The sequence below is a fragment of the Mirounga angustirostris genome, unplaced genomic scaffold, assembly GCF_029215605.1.
Source record: "Mirounga angustirostris isolate CCGP_5_RB_7025 unplaced genomic scaffold, mMirAng1.0.hap1 SCAF_6, whole genome shotgun sequence".
NCBI classification, from domain to species: domain Eukaryota; kingdom Metazoa; phylum Chordata; class Mammalia; order Carnivora; family Phocidae; genus Mirounga; species Mirounga angustirostris.
Genome location: NW_026991714.1, coordinates 111,278,293 through 111,301,154, shown reverse-complemented (window position 1 = coordinate 111,301,154; position 22,862 = coordinate 111,278,293). Strand labels below are relative to the sequence as shown.

At 35.8% G+C, this 22,862-nt stretch overlaps 1 protein-coding gene across 9 annotated transcripts in view; it reads right to left on the bottom strand.

The window, feature by feature from the left end:
* Positions 1-22,862, bottom strand: part of CCSER2 (coiled-coil serine rich protein 2) — a 189,848-nt gene that overhangs the window by 141,144 nt on the left and 25,842 nt on the right. For all 9 annotated transcript variants that reach the window (XM_064594905.1, XM_054508247.2, XM_064594904.1 and 6 more), the window contains exons 2-3: positions 5,121-6,570; positions 3,693-3,889 (exon numbers count right to left, since the gene is read on the bottom strand). In XM_064594905.1, the coding sequence (XP_064450975.1) occupies positions 3,693-3,889; positions 5,121-6,531 (1,608 nt within the window). In that variant the 5' untranslated portion in view covers positions 6,532-6,570. The remainder of the gene's footprint in view (positions 1-3,692; positions 3,890-5,120; positions 6,571-22,862) is intronic.

The window sequence follows — 22,862 nt, the reverse complement described above, 5'->3', positions numbered from 1 at the left end:
CTAACAACAAAGGAAAAAATGTAAACTACACTGTATTGAAATTGTTAATTTCTACTCAACAAAAGACACTATTAAGAGATTTTAAAAGCAACCCATATGTATGAAATATATACACATACATGTATATAAATGTGTGTGTATATATGTGTGTAAAAAGATTTATATCCAAAATATACGAAGGGGTTTTTACAAACCAAAAAGAAAAAATACAGCTTAATATAAGACATGTCACATAAGAGGATATCCTAAGGGTGAATAAACATAGGTGAAAGTGCTCAACAAGCAGTTCTCACAAAACACAAGACAGAAATCTCAGTGCAATACTATACCCCCACCAGAATAGCAAAAATGCAAAAAGACAGACACCACCAAAAGAAAGTGGGATTTCTAGAATGCTCATTTACTACCAGTGGTACCATACAGTGGTACAACCGCTTTGGAAAACTAACAGCATCTGAAGCTATATACATAAATACCCGATAACCCAGTGGTGCCTCTCCTACATATTTTACCAATGCATAAATGTTTACCCAAAAACATGTAGCAATATCTTCCCAACAGTAGCAGTTGCCAAAAACTGGAAACAACCTGAATGTCTATCAATAAGTGGGATAAAGTTACCTTCACACAAAGGAATATTATATAACAAAACAAGAAACAAACTATAAAAAGTACAAAATATTGACTCAAAGAAGCCAGATATAAAATAGGCATGTTTATAATTCTACTTATATGAAGTATAGGCAAAACTAATCTATAGTGATATAAATCAAAACAGGGTGTGCCTTTGGGGGAGGGGTTGAATGACTGAAAAGCACAGGAAACATTCTGGGGTGATAGAAATATCCTCTATCACAATGTGGATGACTTAAACAATTATATAAAAATATTCAAAACTCTCTGTGCTGTATGAAAAATATTTGTGCGTTTTATTTAATGTAAATTATACCTCAACAACACACTATTCATATTTAAACAAAAAAAAATTACCTAGATTCTAGATAAGCACTATGCAAAGTAGTCAGTCTACAAACTGTTTGTTAGGGTCCATGACAAGACAAGGAGGAGCTCCCACCAAAATGCGTATCAATGCACTGCTTTTTTCAAAGAGAAAGTTTTACTATGAAAACAGTATCAACTAAACTAAATAGTGGGTTGAACTAAACTGTGTTAGTAGTGACACAGTTGACTCACGTTCTAATGAAAGCTCCTTATCTTGACCTGGACCTGAAGGAGCACTGTTGTGGAGAACAACCATGAGGGTGGCTGGGGAACTGGGGGTAAAGGGGGTGGGGACATGGACTTTGGTGAGAGGGACAGGGAGGCCAAGAAAAATGAGAATATGTTAAAGTTCTTTTTGGGTTAAGTTTAAATATTCATTTAAACTACTCTAGGCAAAAAAAAGGAGAAAAAGTGAGACAATTAAAAATAGTAAGATGGCAGAATGAAGTCCAAGTATATCAATAAATGCAAACATAAAAGGACTAAACTCACTGGTTAAAAGAAAAAGAGAAATTGTAATTTAAAAAAATTATAACCTATTTGCTAAGTATCAAAAGGTTCATGGTAAAAGCATGGAACATACATAAATAAAAATGATAAAATATACTAATATCTGAAAAAAGGGCCTTAAGACAAAAAGCATGAGGAATAGAGCTCACTAAATTATGACTTTAAGTCCAATTTCACCAAGAAAACAATTCTCAACAAGTACACACCTAACAAAATACACTCAAAATATAAAAAGCAAAAACTGATAGAATTTCAGGACAAAAATGGTAAATCCACTATCCCAGTAGGAGACCTTAACACTTTTTGAACATCTACCATCAATTCTCCATCCTTTCTCAGACTGTTTTCCTCTTAAATCAGAAGCTCTGAGATTGGGGCGCCTGGGTGGCTCAGTCGTTAAGTGTCTGCCTTCAGCTCAGGTCAGGATCCCAGGGTCCTGGGATCGAGCCCCACATCGGGCTCCTGCTTAGCGGGGAAACCTGCTTCTCCCTCTCCCAGTCCCCCTGCTTGTGTTCCCTCTCTCGCTGTGTCTCTCTCTGTCAAATAAATAAATAAAATCTTTAAAAAAAAAAAAAAAGCTCTGAGATCTTAAAGACTAATGGTCAATCGAGGTGCATTCTTTTTTTTTTTTTTTTTAAGATTTTATTTATTTATTTGACAGAGAGATAGCGAGCGCAGGAACACAAGCAGGGGGACTGGGAGAGGGAGAAGCAGGCTTCCCGTGCAGCAGGGAGCCCGACATGGGCTGACCTGAGCCAAAGGCAGACGTTTAACGACTGAACCACCCAGGCGCCCCTTGAGGTGCATTCTGAACTCTTTTAGAGGCATCATTAAGTTATAGGAACAGTGAAATGAAAATAGTGGGAACCTCTGAAAAATGTCAGGTACTAAGTGGATTATTGCTGCCATCTGCTGGACACAATGTTCACTCCCACTTTGATCATACTTGCTTTAAAAAGTCCTAGTAAGAAAGCACATAAGGCCCTAAAACTATAATCTTTTCTAAACTTCCTTTATCTAATGAGATAGAGATACTCTCTAAATTAAATATGTGTCCTATGTCTGTGAAATTTAACAATTCCCTAGTAATGATGTTTATTTTTTCCAATTCACAGGTTTATGAGAACATAGAAAATTACATTTCCAAAAAATCCACTTGGAATTTAGTATATCCACAAAGACTACCAATTTTCCCATACAACTACTGGAAAATCGTATTTTATATACTGAGTAATTACAATGAGTCACTTTAAACACCCCAACTACACTTTACTCATGTGGCATATTAGCCACATTACGTGCAATGTCTCTTAAAATACGCACATAATAATGTATGGTGGGTCTTCTAGTGCTGACCCATATTTGGTTCCCTTGCCTTCCAGGCACACAGGAAAATTACACTTCTTTCCCCGTTAGTACTTAATAGGGTCAATAGGTTGTGAGTAAAAGTACCATGTGCCATCTGCAGGCCATGGCAAGTAATTGCACATGTGAGACCTAGCAGCATTCTTCCTCTACAACAGTGACCTTTTGATGGGGTCTCAAAAGGAGATGGTGAAGCCACCTTGTTTTGGTGGTGGTGAAGATGAAAGCAGCTGAGAACACTGAAGTTGCCCTATATAGTTTTCCAGACCTACAACAGACTCTGGAAGAGTAAAAAATAAGCTTTTATTGTGTTAAGCCACTGAGTTAGCACTTAAATGTTACCTCAGCATAGCCTAGCCCAGGATTTCTCAACAGTGGCACTACTGACATCTTGGGCTGGATAATCCTTTGCTGTGGATACCACTGTAAGGGCATTAAGCAGCATCCCTGGCATCTTCCCACTATTTGTCAGTAGCGCCCCTCAATATGACAACCAAAATTAGATCCAGACGTTGCCTTCCTCCCCAAATTTGAGAACCACTAGCTTAGCTTAACCTGAATACAGCATCTCTATTTATATTTACGTCTGTGTATATAATGTATGAGAGTGTATTTAACTCAAGTGTCACGTGACACAAATATACACTTTATTATGTATTAAGGTCAGATGTTTTATAGGCTCTTAACAGATATGAATTTCCTTTTTTAAACTAGGAGAGCTATTTATAAACTTAAAAAAATCCAAGCAGTATCACAAGTCTTTCCATAGTAAGGTAAACAAAATGTTGCAAAAGAATATACAAATTCATACGTACTATGCTGTTCATTTCTGAAGACTCATAGCTCCCAACTGGATGGACATTTCCAATGGGCTCCAAACCCTCTTCATCCCACATGTATGTTCCATCAGAACTATCAGATGGAGAGAGCTCAAATGAAGAACCAGCTCTGTAATCTGTATCTGGTGAAATCAAGTTATTCCCAGAAGTATGTTTTGTACATTCACTCCTGTCTTCAATTGATTTTTTAAGAAGAAAAAGAAAAAAAAAGTTATTAATTCACAAAAATATATTTCTCAAAAATAAATTATAAATTCTAATAATTTAATATATTATAGCAAAAAAATGGCAAAAAAGTATTAGTAACTATAGCATTTTCTAAATCCTAAATAATAAAAAAGATCCAGAGATAAAATCTTAAATAACCTACTGAAATGTTTCCCAATACATTATGTAAAAGAAAATTCATGGAGCCATCTTTCACTTCTGCAACATTTCTAAAATTATAAATAAAGCTTCATATTCTTTTAATATTTCCTAAGATATTTACTTTTACACACTGGCCATGAAACTCCTTACTCTGTATATATCATTTAACCTTGCAGTTGCCTCCTCATAAGAGAAACACTTGTTCTGGCATTCACTTCTAACTAGAAGACCCTCGGACAGTCAAGGGTTTTTATGCATTTATATCAATGCGCTGCTTTTTTCAAAGAGAAAGTTTTACTATGAAAACAATATCAACTAAACTAAATAGTGGGTTGAACTAAACTGTGTTAGTAGGCATAGCCTAGACCCTTGACCAGATCACATGCCTACACCCAATCCCTTCAGTTTGCTCTTTTTCAGGCTATCTGGGGACAAAGATATATTTTCTCCAGACTTTTAGTACCAGGATGACCAAGTATAAGAGGAAATGTTTAATAGGTACTAATCTCACTTTCCTCAGTTAAAAAAATATAGTTCCTCTGAAAGTATAACTATATGAAATCTAAGTCCTCCTTTAAAAAAATGAAAATTTCCTAGGATAAAAACATTCATTAGATTGGACATAACCTGTATTATTATTAGCTCATTTACCCTTTGGCACAGCTTTACTCTAAACAAACAGCATCTATTACCATAAGGGAAGAGACGGTCTAAAATGTCATGCCACTGTTTAGGGAAGTGGGGGAAAAGAAAAAATTCTGAAGCAGTAGGAATAGGCCTGTACATGAGAGCCAAAGAAGAACAAAGTTAAGATACATTAGGGAAGAGTATTTTTATTGTTGTTTTAAATAGTGAAAAATAAGACCGGGAGCAAAAGTCATAGGAAGATAAAAGTTGCCCTACCCCAATTTTATCTAGATCCATCCCTCCACAAAATTGACAGTATCTTGGAATTAATCAAAAGGTAATCCTAGATGTAAGTTCAATTATATTATCTAAGAAAAAGCAAACAAACTTAAGAATATTAATATTTACCAGAGACACTTATATCTATCCACTCGTCAGTTTTACTTTTTTCATTTTCCTTGGGGGAATCAAATATATCCTTCGATGGTGCATTTTCATGCTTTTCTTCTTTGAGAGAAATTTCCTCTGGAGTTATTCTAGTTCTGTTGGAGTCTTCTATATCTATAAAATCATCACTAAAGTCTTCACTTAAATCATTCTTATCAGAAGATGACAAAGACGACAAGGAAATATCATCCACATCATCACTCAGGTATCTAATTTTAGCATTATGCTTCATGGTCTGGTCATTTCCTGTTCTATAACTATCATTTTCAATTAGTTCTTGGTCCTTATTAGTAGCACTGTCCTTAGCCATAAGTTCAGCATCTTCTTCTACACATGAATCAGCAGGTGAATTTTTATTACCATCTACTGTGATAGTGCCAGAAAATGGAGGTCGGCTAGATTTCAGTAGCGAGGGATGAACCATCCTATAACCCAAAGTGGAAGTTACACCTGGGCCATTTGGTAAAGCCAACTTTTTTCCACCAGCAGCATAAGGCCTATTAAATCCAAATCCTAAGTGATCATTCCCATTGAGTACTTCTGACTGTCGGGAATTTCTTGCTAGCATACTTGACCTCAGAGGCACTCTAATGGGTAGCTGTTGGTTCTGATAAGGCTTTGTAAGATCTGCAGCTCTATTGAAGGAATGTGATCTGGTTATAGATGAAGGTGGAAGGAATGAATTCTGAATGGAATGTGAAAAACTTTGTGACCTTACCATTTTTTCACAAGTAAGAGATTTAATATTGTCTAGGGACTGTGCTAAGCCTTCTCCAGAACTGCTTCTGGTGGCACAGGAGTTTGCTCTAGGCCTTTGTATGCTACCACCTGAACGGTTCCCATACAATCCATTCAACTGTGATTTTGGGGCACTGACTGAAGAATATGAAGTCCTTCCTAATAATGTGCCTTTGGTGTATTTACCCAAACTAGATGGTCCAGACAAAGACTTTTGGTTTAACTCCTCTGTAGATGACACAAACATAGTGGATGGCTTTGCTAACTTTGATGTGAGTAAAGAAATACTTTTCAAGCCTCCCTTTATCCCATTTTTATCAAACATTCCTTGAGTAGGTGCATGTTTTTCAGGATCAATTACTTTATCATGTGAAGTTTGAGTACTGTTACGCTCTTCAACACTTTGTGCACTGAGCTGGTATTTAGTTGCCGTTCTCCAATTAAATGAATGGGATGATGGGCAATCAGAGCCATTATTTTTGATGTAACTTTTGACGTTGCTACTCTTGGAAGTTCCCAATAAATTAGCAGGGGTCCCATTTGGCATTGGCTGCAGTGTACTTCTCACAGATTTTGTTCCATACTTTGGCAATTTGGAACCCAAAAATGTCTTGATTTGTGTTTTTTCTTCCATGAGCTATAAGATGCATTTGTTCTTAAAATTTGAGAGAATCTGAGGAGACAAAAAAGTAGATTAAAGGTTCCTAAATAAGCATAATTACATGGGTTATTACATAATAAGTATATTCATAGACAATGAAATGCAGCAAAGCTCAAAACCTACTTATGATTCCTACAAAGCTCTTAATAAATATTGAATGCAGTAATTAATAAATTAATGTTAGGAGAAACTAAAGAACATTTTTATAAATACTTTTATAAACTTAGGCTATGCATAATGATAGCAAAATCCAGAATTAATGAAACTAGACTGCCAATTTTGACATTATTTTTTTTATTATGTTAGTCACCATACAGTACATCATTAGTTTTTGATGTAGTGTTCTATGGTGACCGTGTTTTTTAAAAAAGAAACACTTCTATAAAAAACACATCTTCCAATTTCCAATCGAAATTATTTTTTTCACTTCGGATGGTATTATCTCCTTTAAAAAATAAAATGTGATTTGTTATTTTTTAAAGCATATGTGATCTTATAAAAACTGGAATACATTTTTAAAATTCATTACTAAAATCATGGTAGGATGTAGGAAAAAATACAGTAACACCAAAAAAAATTCTTCTGACATTAACAGTGGAGATATCAGGTATATTTTAAGCAACTATCTCAAAAAAATTTCCAACTGGTAAAATAAATAGATACTACAGTAGGTGTCATGGTGAAAAGTATAATGGTTTTAATAAAGTTGATTAGCCCACTAATCTCAACCTTCCAAATTTATTTTAAAAGGTAACACAAAACAACAAACACAAAAGGGTTCAATGCACAGACAAGAGCATAAAACTAGAAACACCTAGTGTTCTTTATTTAACTGTTTAATAAGGTATAACATATGTCATGGTCACATGATGAGATTACAAAGATGAGATAGAAATATTAAAATGTTTATCCTAACATTAACAGAAATATAATATGCTATATGCTTACTGCTCACTATATGCTCACTGTGATTATATAAAAATTCTACAAAAGCATACAGAAGTGCAAAATGTGAATAAAAGAAAAATATATACCTTAGGGTCACTGACGGTTTTTAAAATTATTTTCTTACAACACTGTAATTTGTTGGTTGTTTTTTTAGTAAGCCATCCCTATACTTTAAAAATTGAGAGTTTCTAGAGTATGTATATGTTATTATGTCAAAAGTAAATATTTAGGAAATCATACAGACATTCAAGTAAAGACGGTGGGGTGAAGCAGAATTCCAGAACTTCCTATCCCCAGTAACTAATAAAAGAGAAAGATTATATATACGTGTGTGTATACAATTTTTAGCCAAAAAGCCACCAGCTTCAAACAAAAATTGTTGAAGCACCTCTAAACTTTAAAAACTAGTGGACAGAAAAAGATTCTGTACAATGTGGTCTGGTTCCCAGCCTGATGACACTGCCTGAAAGCAGTAATGGGGAAAATAGGTGAGTTGATAAAACTTCAAGGTTTTAGTAAACATCCTCCAGTTTGGATAGAAACTAGTTTGGCATGCCATAGAAAAGTCCAGGAAAACACCTTCAGCACAGAAGCTCTGAAATCTCAGCTGAGGCACGCACAGTGGGACCAGAACCTATCAACTACTAAGGCACTATTCTGACTTGAGGGAAGGGTCTGAAGCCCCTAAAATTACACTACACCCTCAGTAGGATGGAGTGAGGCTAGTAGACATTTAACAAAACCTAAGGAGACAGGAGAGCTTGGAGCACCAGAAGAGTTCTTCCCACAACACCACCTTATACCCCTCAATCACAGAGAAGCAGACAGAGAACAGCATACAACTGCTCAAAAGGTCTATTGAGGGGGTGCAGTAAAAGGAGGAGACAAAATCACAGCTAAGGTGAAAAAGGAATCAATGGGAATTCACCCATGTTCTATCAGGGCAAATACAAGTCTTGATCTAGCTAGTTAAGTCTCTACCTAGAAAGATAAAAAGAAATGGCCACACAACTGTATAAACAAGGGAGTAGAAGGAAAGAGAGAAACAAATAATGACTATAGCAAGCAGAACAAAGGAAGAACCCAGAGTGAAAGAAAACACACAAAAGGAAATAAGGAAATTCCCAGTGAGTTCTTTGTAACAAAGAACAACCTAATAAGAACAAACATTTAATACAAGAATTCAAAGATAAAAAAAACAAAACAGGTAAATTAAAATCAGCTAAGGAAATCAATTAGGAAGTAAAGAACCAAAGACTAAAAATCAAACTAATTGGCAAGGAGAAAAGTCTTAAAACAACCTGAGTATTGAGGAGAAAAAAAGATATCAGAGCACTTAGATAGAAGATGTAGGACAGAGATTGAATGTAAAGATCATTAGTATCCCTGACACAGAATAACTAAACAAATAGAAGAGAAAAAGCAGGTAGACATAAGAGAAACTATCCCTAAAATAAAGGGGGAAAAAAAATCTATAGAACAGAAGGAAAATTAAACCACAGACCTAAGTACATATCTAGGTTAAGTTAATAAAATATCAAGGATGGATAAAGAAGTCATTCTCCAGGAATGCAGGCAGAAAAAAAAAACTACTTTGTAACAATGATTGAGAGTTTGATTTCATGGACTGCCATTTACTAATCCCTGATGGTTTACAGAGACCTATTCTGTGTTGGGTGAGACAAAAAGGAGAATTTGATCCATTAGTGATTTGTTCATTTATCTCTTCTGTTTACCTATTCTGAGCTCAAATCAATTAAGAATCTCACACGGACCAGAAAGAAGAATAGCCCTTTGGTATCTAGACAGGTCAGGTTTTGTGTTTCTGTGTTAATTCTGTAGCCACAGTTAAAATTGTAGAATTGGAAACTATAAACTCTCTTAGTGTTGTTTGTAAGGCTATGTATCTATAATTCAGAAAGGTCTTTTATTTCTCATCCCAAGTACATATTACTTTCCTACCCCTGGAGGTTATGAACAAATTAGATTATAAAGTCTCTTAAAGCAGCTCTGTTCTGATTAGCTTACAGAGATAAATATGCATTTATACAGATTATCAAAATTCCCAGAAAATAAGAAAATTGATCTAATATTTTAAATGTGTTATACTTTTAAAAATTATTCTTACAGAAACTAACTCAGAAAGGTTTTAAGAACCAAGTTCACATAATTAAGGTTAAGTATCTGGCAAACAAAACTAGTAGGTTTGTCTTCTGATTTTTTATCAATGTTAAATATAACATAAGCATATATTTTTATTCCAGTAGAGTAACTTTAATGAAACACATATATGCTTGATGATCAAATAATCCATTCTTACTAATACAACAATGTTTAAGATTATGAAAATGTAAATCTGTGTTTAAACTGAATGATTATTTTGGGACGCCTGGGTGGCTGAGTAGGTTAAACGTGTGCCTTTGGCTCAGGTCATGATCCCAGGGTCCTGGGATGAGCCCAGCATCCAGCTTCCTGCTCAGCGGGGAGCCTGCTTCTCCCTCTGCCTGCCACTCCTCCTGATTGTGCGCGCACGCGCGCACTCTCTCTGGCAAATAAATAAATATTTTTTAAAAAATAATTTGAGTGATTATTCTGACAAGCTTTTTATTTCAACAGTAATTATGTTTTAATAGTGTCAGCTTACTCATAATTTTCAAGAACTTTAAAGGTAACTTAAAAAATAATTAAATTAACTAATGAATAATCATTGACTTACTAGATCATTTCTAAGTAAGGTAGAATGCTAAAACATTGATTACAAAGCGTAATTTCAAGTTTATATGCTTTCACTTCTTGTTATTACAGAAGCTTCTCATTACAGAGAAAGACTAGATTTGGGACATGTAAATGAACACACTATTTTTGCTACTTTGAGAAACTGTACACTGGATCCCACTTTTATAAAGGTAGCATGATAGAAATCACATAAAGACACGAGTGCACACAGATATTTGAACACAACAAAGTGTTAATACTGGTTATCATTAGGGAAGTGAGAATTAGGTTAAGGGAAGACTACTTTTTATCTTTAAACCTTTACTATTTAAATATTTTAAACATGCCCAGATTTTTGCAATTTAAAAAGTTTTAACTAAAAAACTGTGTCTTAAAAATAAAAACCATTAAATAAATAAATAAATAAAAATAAAAACCATTTATTCAATATGAAAACAAGACTCTCTTTTTTAAGATTTTTTAGGCAATCTCTACACTCAGTGGGGTGCTCAAACTCATAACCCCAAGATCAAGAGTTGCATTCTCTTCTAACTGAGGCAGCCAGGCGCCCTCAATATGAAAACAAGACTTAACAACAATTTAATCTAACCAAAAACAATTATTCAAAACTAAGTTTAATATATAAAATATACTTAAAAGGCACAAAAATAGAAGATGTCTGAATAAAAAACAGAAGATTTTTTTATTCAACAGATAGAACATCTTCATAAATTACCATTTCAATTTCTCCAGACCTAAACCTCAATTTAATATGTTTTACTTATCAATTTTATCTTTAAAAATATATTCTAAATTCATTATTTCCATTCCGTAACTCTGGTTCTTACCCTCATCATCTCTCTCTACAGAGGCTTCCTACATTATTAAGACTCCCATCTCACTTTGATTCAAACTGTCAACAGTTACACTCTTATAGCACAGATCTGATCATATCCTTCTACCGATAACTATGCATGGCCCAGGAATAACAAAATAAAACCCAAGATCCACTACAAAGATTAAACATCTCTATTTGGTTCTACACTATCTTTGCAGTACTATACATTCAAGCCAAGATGATTGTTGGTCATTCCCCAAAATCTATCCTGTATTTTCTACTTTCTATGCCTTTGCTATTGTAAAGACCACCTCGAAGGCCCCATGCTCAAAGTTCAAAATCCCTACACCCACAAACCTTTCAGTTAAAACTGATTTCTCATCTTTCTCTATTCCGTTCACATCAGTAATATAGCTGAGTCTGTCTTTTAATTGTGGGCATGTCTATTTGACCCATTAGAAAGGAAACCTGTTAAGAGCATAAACTAAATGTTATATACTTTGGGTCCTACCACAGGACCACAAATTTGAAAGATTCTCAACTTTTAAGTAAATTCATAATCTCTTAGTGCAAGTTAATTTAATAAATACTAAATCAAGACTGAAAAATAACTTTGTTTTGTGAGCCTGTGATTAACTGGTAGCAGCTGCCCTGAGGATTATGTTGAAAGAGATTCTAAAGTAAAATCTAGACTCTATGATAAATTATCATGATCAAACAGCAATATATGCCATGACCAGAAAAAGGGACAGGAGTAGTATTCATGCCAGATGACTGCCATCCCATTTTTTAATAATAGTCTTTACCACATACATACTTCCACACCTACAAACACTTTCAGGATAAACATAAGGAAACTGGTAACGATATTAGATATAAGGGTCATTTTGCAAATCACTAAATAACACACATTAAAGATTCTGTCCTCTGGTGGGTCAGTCTATGAGTCAGAAAGGCTTTAACATTTCCCTGCCTATCACAAGTAGACTCACTTCTCTATTCCTCTATTTTATTGTCTAAAATGAGAGTAATGTATATTATCTCCCAAGAATATCTTAAGTATTAATAATTTAGAGGCACAAGACAAGCCCACAAGAAAGACACACTACTGCTACAAAGTGGGGTGCCACCACTCAGAACAAAAACAAGAAAAATTTATTAGAACCTGAATGCACTATTTCCTATCAAGAGTATTTATTTATTTCTAACTGCACAAATGATTGTAATAAATGAAATCAATCATTTGGGCTGTGGTCTTAAGTATAAACTTATCTGATGGCTCAATTGTAAAGCCTGCATATCTGCTTGTATTATGAATACTGTCACTTCATTAGTTGACTGACTACCTATTATCTTTAAATATTCATGAAACTTTCTCCTATATTTGCTTATGTAACTATGAAATGAAATAAAACAAACATTGTGAGTCCACCTCATTTTAATAGCTATGCTACCTCTGATGAACTTACCCTGATATGCAGTCTGTTAAGTGATTAAAGAATGCAGTCATAACAATTTGAAAAAGTACACGCTGGCTACAAAATCTAATGATATCATCTTCTCTGAAATGCTTCAATATTGTCTGTGAGCTTTAATTTAATGCTAATTTAATGAGCTTTTAATTTAATTTAATTTAATTTTATTTTATTTTATTAAGAATAATACCTGGCACAGGGCTTGCAAATATCTGAGATTTTCTGATTTAATTTCTGTAAAATGATTTTTGAAGTATAGCACATTTACAGTATTGGTATTTCACATTTGAAAGAATTTTCAAAACTACATATAAATTCCTTTTTAAAAAACTAGTAAATCAGGGACACCTGGGTGGCTCAGTCTAGTTAGGCTTCCGACTCCTGATTTTGGCTCAGGTCATGATCTCAGTGTCCTGGGATCCAGCCCATGTTGGGCTCTGTGCTCAGCGGGGAGTCTGCTTGCTTGAGATTCTCCCTCTCCCGCTCCCTCTGCCCCTCCCCCCATAAATAAATAAATCGATTAAATAAAAGTTTTTTGGGTTTTTTTTTTGGTTTTGGTTTGTTTGTTTTATGCTTTTAAAACAAATTCACAATTGGATGGGAAGGGATACGAAAAAGCAAACTTTATTGAGCATTTACATGATGGGTATCATGCTTACCACTCTATCCTTGTTTAATCATCATAACATTATAAGGTTGTGGATGTCCTCCCATTTTAAATAGATAAACCAAGATTTGGAAAAGAAATAAAATACTTGTCCAAAAAATCATGAACTACTGAAAAGGATTCAGTTTCAAGTCTACCTGATTCCAGGATCCATGCAGACTGCCTTCCTGACAAAGGAATGAAATAGTCCTTTTTTTTTTTTTTTAAGATTTATTTATTTATTTGAGTGAGACAGAGAAAGAGAGAAAGAGAGCACATGTGGGGGCAGGAGAGGGGCAGAGGCAGAGGGAGAGAATCTCCAACAGACTCCCCGCTGAGCACAGAGCCAGGCATGGGGCTCTGCAGGATCCCAGGACCCAGAGATCACGGCCCTAGCCAAAATCAAGAGACTGAAACTTAACTGACTGAGCCACCCAGGCACCTCAGGAATGAAATATTCTGAGAGCCTTATTGAGAGGTACAAGAGTGAAGGAAGGGACTGGATAATTAAGGTTAGGGAAGCATAAAGACTGCAAGGAACCTAGATATAATTAAATGAGAAGTTTTGCAGAGCCAACAGTAGAGGCTTTCACCTTTTCAAACTCCTTTCATATCCATTACCTTATCATCTGAGGAACCACCCACTCACATTCTTTTTTTAGTTTTTCAAATAGCTTTTTAGAAGGTATGAACTGCCTGCATTTTGGGGATTTACATAGGCATAAATTCACTACTGAGACCCAGAGCAACTGAACAGCAATGCTGATGGCTGTATACCCATAACCAGTCACTTCTTAATATGTGCTTTCACATTCAGATAAATATATCTTAATTTAAATTTTTTTTTTTAACCTTGTGTTACTCAACCACTTCCCCCAAATCCCCTTCTGCCCTGTTTCTCCTAGCGTTCATCTGTGGCATAAACTGATTCAAAGTCTTGATTACAATAATCAAATAAACAAAAATGACACCTTCAGCCAAAAGTAAAGGTTTAAAACAGTACTTCATTCCTTGCAGATTGTTTGTGGTTTTAAAAAGAGCACACCGAGCTCAATACAAAGCCCCATTATTGTATCAAGCTGACTTTTTGTCCTCCAGCTACAACTTATTACTCAGGCAGATGGAGATCAAAGCATCTCATGAAAGTGAGGCTTTAAATTAATTTGTGGCTTAGGAACATTAAATAATGTTATTAAATATAGATTCAAGGCATATTACTTTCTGAAGTTTTAATTTAAGGAACAGGAGAATACTAGCAGATAAAGAGGAACCAGAAGCTCCCCTGGCCAAACCACAAAAATTCTCTCCAAATTTTACCATTTAGTTCCGATAAACTTAAGTAACTGTGTGGGGCATGCAAATGACATTAGGGTGCTAAGGGCTAAGTAAAGATGATAGGTGCCAAGCTGTTTGAATAATGATCAACCCTAACACCTGAGTAGTTGCACTGCCTTTTAAAATATATACAGGCATAACAATTAACCACAGACATTTTATAAGACACTGGGTATTGAAAAATCACAGTATGCAATCCTTTAGCACTTTGGTCTATTTAGGACTTGCTCAAGCAAAGTTCTTAAATAGGCAGCGAGAGCAGGGCTATAGAGAATCAAGTGTCACGGAGAAGAGTGACAAGGGTAACATTAACACAGATGGCTCATTGCTAGGCTGTAAGTTCAAGAATGGCACAGGCTGAGTTTGATACACCAGTATTACCCAACCCTAAGGTTCAGTATATAGCAGACACTCAATAAATAGCCCAAAATGAAACATTTTGTTAAGATTTAGATGTACTGAAAGAGTATCATAGAAAAATAAATTTACTAGTAATTTTGACTTAACAGAACACAACACTGTAATTTAAAAAAAGAGCTACTGGTTACATGCAACAATACAGATGAATCTAGCAAGACCCTTTAAACAAAAGAATCCAGATATTTAAGAGTACATATAGTGTGGTTCCATTTATAGAAAGATCAGAATGTCACGTCCACTTAGGATGCAGAAAGTTGCAATGAATGTCACTACTACCTAACAACCTGGAACAGCTAGATAATCTTCAAAATCCTAACTTTTCTTGAGCCCATCAGAGAGCCAACATCAGAAGACAACCAAATAAGCCAAATTCCAAAGGGGGCCAAGAACCTCCGAGAAGAGACAAGACATTTTTTAAGTTTCACTTTTGGCAGAGCATAAAAGAAAGAAGTGACCATTATAAGGAGTAAGTAATACGCTCACATTTTCGTGGATGCTTAAAAGCCAAATGTGGAGTAAAATGTCAGCTTGGAATAGCGAGCTTTTTTCCATGGGCCTCAACCTATTATTCAAGGAGAATACACCAGAGAGCCTCCTCTCAATGGCACAAGCATGCAAGAGATAAGACGCTAAGCTGGAACAAGGACAAAGCCCCACTAGCTTCTATGCATCCTTCTATTTTATGCAGCAAAGCCTTAAATTCCCGGGGAAGGGGCAACAAACCCTCTTACCCCTGGGACACAGGGAAAAATCCACTGCACCTGGGGAAATAGAATGGAACATAAAAAATGTTCAGCTGATTCATTTATATAAAGAGAAGGTCAAGAACAGACTAATTATGATAATAAGGATTAGGACAGAGCAGTGGTTCACCAATGTTGGTGTGTATCAGAATCACCTGGGAGGGTTTATTAAAACAAGATTGTTGTGCCACCCCCACCCCACTTTCCAAGTCAATATGTCTAAAAAAGGGTCTTAAAACATGTATTTCTAACAAGTTCCTAGGTGATACTGAAGTTACTGATCTGAGGTTAGCATGTTGGAATAGAGATTACCTCTATGAGAAGTGGTTGACTGAGGTGTTGGTAACAGTCTATAACTTAATCTGGATGGTGTTTCTCAGGTGAACACTTAGTAAAAATTCACTAGGAGGTACATCATTTAAGATTTATGCACTTTATTGTATGTAAGTTATAACTCAATTTTAAAAATAAACTTCTCTGAAGAATTAAAAGTCTTTACACTAGTATTTCTTATATTTCAAAGCAATCAAATAATTGATGATGAAAGTTTTCCCTACAGAAGAATCATAACAAATGCAGAAAAAAATGATGGAATCACAAAATAAAGACAACCAGATATACTTGTTTGGTTAGCAAGCAATCTCTAATGAATTAATATACCCAGGTAGCAATCACTAATGACTGTTAAATCCATTAAGGGAAAAGAACCCGATTCTGAATCAATCTTAATGTCCTGTTATAAGACAAGAGGACCTACACAGTACCATCTATGAAATATTCTTGCCAAAACAAACTCAACTTGAATCTATTCAAGCCTCTAGATCTCCAGTTTACAGGAAGGACAAGGAATAGAAAAACATGTTAAACAATATTAGGACATCATCAGCCAAATCTAGAATGTGAAAATACTGTAAGAGGAAGGATTAAGTTTCTTTCCTCAGCAAATAAATAGGAAGAAAATGTTACAAGTTTAAGAGATATATTAACCAAATGCAATGTGTGGACTTTGTGTGGATGATAACTGATTCAACCCCCAGTAATAAATAATTGTTTTTGAGACAATTCAGGAAAATTGAGCATGAAATGGGCACTGGATCATATTATGGATTTTATTATTTTTGTTGTTGGGAGTGTTAAGAGTATAATGCTCATACCTTAAAAAAAAAAGTGTTATACATAAAGCAATACTGATAACTGCTAAAAGCTGAGTGATGACACTGGAGGGGTGGGGGGATTCACCATACTGTGGAGAATTATGTTTGATACTCTATATATAATTTTTCTTTAAAAAAGTGAAGTGCGCCTGGGTGCCTCGGTTGGTTAAGCCTCCGACTCTGGGTTTTGGCTCAGGTCATGACCTCAGGGTCCTGAGATCAAGCGCCAGGTCCAGGTCCAGCTCCGCACTCAGCAGACTCTGGTTGAGATTCTTTCCTTCCTCCTTCTCCTTCCCTGATGCTCCTCCCATCCCCATATGTGTGCTCTCTCTCTCAAATAAATAAAATCTTTAAAAAATAAATAAAAAGTAAAATTTTAAAAAAGTAAACCTCAAATAAGGATGTTTCCATAAGAGGAAAAGAGGTGTAATAAAATACAACACATTCTACATGTTCCCCCTCCTCCTCTTAGGATTCATTCTCTCTCCAACCCCCTCCCACCTCTCTCTTTCTTTCTTCCTTTCCCCTCAACCAACTCAGGAGTACTTCTCTTTTTCCCTCGATAAGTCTCAGTTTGTACTTCCATTCAGAGAACTCTCAATGTCTGGATCTCTACATTTAACTACTCCCACAAAGGCCTCTTGATTTAGCAGTAACATAAGCCTAAAGGCTTGAGAGGTTCCATCAAGAGAAAAACTATCTTGTAAAGTGGTAAAGGGTAATGGTTAAGAGGGCTGTGGAGTTGCCCAGATTAGAATCTTACACTCAGATCACTTCCTAGGAGTGCAGCATAGGACAAAATACTTGGTCTCTCATTAAATCTCATTTTTAATATGTAAATGATGGATAAATAATAGTACCTAATCAGGGCTTTTCTCCTAGGCTGTGCTGTTTTTAGATTAACATAACAATCTAATCTGATGAAGCCAGTCTGGACCTGTTGCTTTAACATTTGCAAAGGGGTATTTCCTGAAAACACTACCAAGTAAAAAGAACAACAGGCATCCTTGACCCTTACCACACCAAAGTGCTACCCTACTCCAAAGCTCAGAAATGATGCAGAAGTGGCTGTGTCACACATTACTTTGTGGTTCACAAAAGTGAGATACTTAATAATTCATTTTTTTCTGGCTTTTTTTATTGTGTTATGTTAATCACCATACATTACATCATTAGTTTTTGATGTAGTGTTCCATGATTCATTGTTTGCGTATAATACCCAGTGCTCCGTGCAGAACGCGCCCTCTTTAATACCCATCACCAGGCTAACCCATCCTCCCACCCCCCTCCCCTCTAGAACCCTCAGTTTGTTTCTCAGAGTCCATAGTCTCTCATGGTTCGTTATTTTTTAAGTAAAACAAAATGTTTTCACCAAAATGTCTAGGTCACAATGCAGTGTATCCATTTTCAGTTTCATTATCAGCATGGCACAGAACTTCCTATAACACTCCCAGCTTCTTTCCTATATTTAAGCTTTAAAAACAGTATTTTAAAAAGTATTTAAGACAGTATACCATAAAGCTCATATTTTAATATTAATCTCAAATATAACTGAACAACAAATATTTAAATAATAAACCAACCTGGTAAATTAGGTAACAAATTGTTCTGATAACCAAATACTAATATACAAAATTGAATACTATACACTTGGTGCAAGAGCTATAGTATCACCTAATATAAGCTTTCTCCGATGATTCAGGAAGCACCTCAAGACCACAGGATCTCTCTCAGAGTTATCACAATTCAGTTACTTCATTGAAAAATGGAAATAGAGATTTCACTGATTAGAGATTTCTAGCTAAAAGAATAGCTGGATTGCAGCCCTCCATTCTTACAGAATTTTAAAAGAATGGTCATTCATGTTTTCTAGTTCCTTCAGAGTTGCAAGTGACCATAAAGCAGATAAATCAAGTTTCTGGTTAATTCTTGAATTATATACATTAGTATTAGTAATGACTGAATTAACTAATCCTTTAGAAATAAAGCTTAAAAAAAAGAAAAGGTCTACCTATAGCTGAGAGTTAGATGTTCCCATCATTTGAAACAGTAATAGTGAGAGGAGGTTATAGGAATTCTTTTGAGGAGCAAACTTCACAAAGCCAATCAAGGGTCCTGGGACCACGAGGAAAAGAATAAATGCTGAAGGTTCATAGATCCTACATACAAAGGCTCCTCTACTCACGTTCAACTCATAAGCTTTTATACATGTGTATGAAGCAAAGTGAACATATGAGGGAAGATAGGAATCTCTTTTTCCTTCAGTAAGTCTCCATTTGTACATGCCCATCTGCATGAGCATGTTACCAGGAATGTGATACTATCTGAAGATAGATTTTTCTTGCATAAGCCAACTACTTGAACTAATGCTCAGGCAAAGCTTCAGAAAAGAACTAGGTTGACCTTAGGTCACCATCTGACTTTTCAAGGGCAATTGTGACATTACAAGATTTTTAACCTCCACGCTAACTAGAACCTAACTTCAAACAAGATGTCCTTTGTCGTTACACGTGTCTTCTGAATCACTGGAGGTAGAGGAAATCAAGATAAACAATTGAAGATACATGTGTGTTCTCTATGAAGTCTAAATGGCTAAACTACAGCCAGCAGGTAAGGAAAGAAATCTGGCCTGAAATTAAAAGGAAAACAACCCATAGCTAAAAATATGCATTAAATCACACTCCCTTCTCCAACAAAACTATTACTACTACATGCTTTCCATAACACTATTACAATGTTATCTTTAATACCCTTTATTTGTTGACCTAATATTTACTGAGCACGCATTATAACCCAATCAATGGACAAGGTTCTGGGGAAATAGCTGTGACTAAAACAGACATAAACCTTGCATTCACATAGCAAAGACTGAAAATGCATGTGAAGACAGTAAAACATGCATCAAAATATAATTAGTGTTATAAAAGATGGTATCAGGACATACAATGGGAACCAAGTCCAATGGGAGGGTAAGGGGGGATGAGGGCATTTTCAAGGTTTCTATGGATAGTGTAGGTAGTCATCAGGCCAGGATTATTCCACTAATTGCTTATAAAGGCTCATGGTTGATTTGTTGAGTTTTGGGACTCAGAGCTCCCACAACATAGCAAGGTCTCCCACTAACATATGTTTAAACATAGTTTCTTCTGCCTGGAATGCACAACCCCTTACCCTTCAGACATTCTTCATAGTATCAAGCAACCTTTGCAGGGCACAGTTCAGCAGGCTAAAGTTGTAGGCTTCTATTCTGTCAACAAACCAAGATGCTCCTCAGACCACTTTAGGTTTATGCTCCCTCCACTGGAGGCCAAGTTCTTTTAGAAACCAGACCATGCCTTTCACTCATCTGTTTCTTCACTCTAGCCCTAGGACATAGCCTGGCACAAAAGTGGTGTTTTATAAATGTAGGTTGTTTATAAATGAACAGCATATCCCTTAACAGTATCTTGCTGAGAATTGTTAGTTTTACTTCAAAATCTATAACATTAACATTTTTGTATAAAAAGCGTAAGACAGCTTGACAGAAAATAGGCAGTATATTTCAACTAATATCTGAGGTCCTACAGAACTGGCTTATAGCTTCTGTTTATAAGCTCCTCTTTTCCTACGCAAAAAAGGTACCCAAATTCATGATACTGGTTTTTTTCTCACCCCTCCACAAACCACCCTGGGTTATGAAACCCCATTAAAAAACCAATCTCTTTCCTGATAGCTTCTTTCTGGCTTAATAATTGATTCCAATTTGGAATCTCAATCCCTACCCATATCCATGATGCCTAACTCTTTAAGTCTTTTTCAAGAAGAAACCTACAATTTTTCGTATAAAACATCACTAAAAAACTAAATTACAAAAGAAATTGGACATGACACAATCAGTCTCAGTCGGATTATGCTTTCTACCTGCTGACTCCTTGTGTGATTTAGTTACAAAGTGTTTTTTTTATTTTATTTTTTAAAGATTAATTTATTTGAGAGACAGCATGAGCGAGTGGGGCAGAGGAAGAGGGAGAGAGAATCCAAAGCAGAGTCTGAGCTGAGCCTTACGTGGGGATTGATCTCACAACCCTGAGATCATGACCTGAGCTGAAACCAAGACTTGGACGCTTAACTGACTGAGCCACCCAGGTATCCCTAGTTACAAAGTATTTTAGATAATTACCCCACAACTTTTAACAGCAACTAGGACACCCACACTTTAACAGTTTTAAAAAGTAAAAATCCTCAACCTAGTTAACAGCAGTTAATCAATCCCTAGAGTATCTGCCCTGAGAATCTTCTTGATTTGGCAAATATCAAAGTGATTAAAGTTAGGTGCAATGTTTCCATCTATAAATTGATCAAGATGTATGGATAAAACATAAGGACCATTAAATATAAGAACAATCTTACTGTGCTTAAGACCAACACAATTCAACTTCCTCCTCTGCAGGAAAACCCTGCTTAAGCCACTGCATACCTATATCTCTGATTACTACAATACTTTTTTATTAAGCAGCTACGAGACAAGATCCTGAAAAATAGACAAAGTAAGATAAAGTACCTGCTAAGAGAAGCTTAAGATCTAGTAAAGGAATTCCTATCTAAGGAAAGAATGTCTCATTATGGTAGTAACTTGTATTCATTCAGTCTTCAAACATTTATTGAAAGCCTATTACAAGTCAGGCTCTGTGTCTGAGGGTGCAGATACAAGACATTCCATACAAAGAAAAAGACATATAGACAAGAAAAGGGCAATGAAGCTCTATAATGGCTATAGGAGAGTGTACAGAGTAGTACATGGGGGTACACACAAAACACAAAAAAATTCCTTAACTGGGAAAAGGGGATATCATAAAAAGCTTCATAGAGGAGGCAATGTTTAAGCTGTCTCAAATGATAAATAGCAAATAATAATAAAGACACTGAATGTGAAAAGTAATACAGCCTAAGAGCATAAACAAAAGCACAGAACCAGCATGGCACATTCAAGAAACAGTCATTAACTATTATTAAACAAGAGTAGAGAACAGGGTTTAAAGAAATGCAGCAGGAAAAGAGAACATTGGAGAGAAAACAAGCCCACAGAAAGCCTTATGTGCCATACTAAGAAATGTGGACTTTACTATGGGAGTTAGGAAATCGAGGGTTTTAAGTCAGAAAAACAGTGACCTGACCTCAATTTTGAAATGTTTGAAATTTTGAAACGATTTCGGTATGGAGGATGGACTAGAGGAAGAAAGGGAGATAGGTCAGGTTATAACATGAGAAAGATGGCAAGGACTGTAACAAAAAGGTTAGAGAAAAGGTACAAACACAAAAGATATTAACAATATTGAATCTTAAGAACTTTATCACAATAGTGGGCATAAAATGAAAGCACAATATTTAATTGGAATAAATGGATGAGTAACTGAGTAAGTGATTAAATGTAGAAGATGAAAGAGAAAATAGGGTTCAAAATTTCAGGCTGTCTGATCTGACAGTGGGCAAACATTATGTCTGGAAAAAGAGATCATGAACTTAGCATGTCAACCTGACTTTGAGGTACCTACAGAGGGTACAGGTGGGGATGTTTACTAGTCATGTAAAGGAGTCTAAAATGCAAGGACAACGTCTCAATGGAGATGATGATCTGGGAATTGTCAGCACAGAGATAATGGTCAAATGTTCCACCGGAAACAGTTGAGGCCACCTAGGGAAGATGTAGAACAAGGATAAAAAGGCTAAGGGCACTGTCCAGAGGATCACTAACATTTAAGGAATGAACAGAAGGGAAAAAAAAAAAAAAGCAACAGAGAAGGCTGAGAATGTATAACCCAAAAGGAAAGCAAAGAACTGGAAGAGAATTTTTTTTTAAAGATTTTATTTATTTATTTGATAGAGAGAGACACAGTGAGAGAGGGAACACAAGCAGGGGGAGTGGGAGAGGGAGAAGCAGGCTTCCGGCGGAGCAGGGAGCCCAACGCAGGACTCGATCCCACGACCCTGGGATCACGAGCTGAGCCGAAGGCAGACACTTAACAACTGAGCCACCCAGGCGCCCCTGGAAGA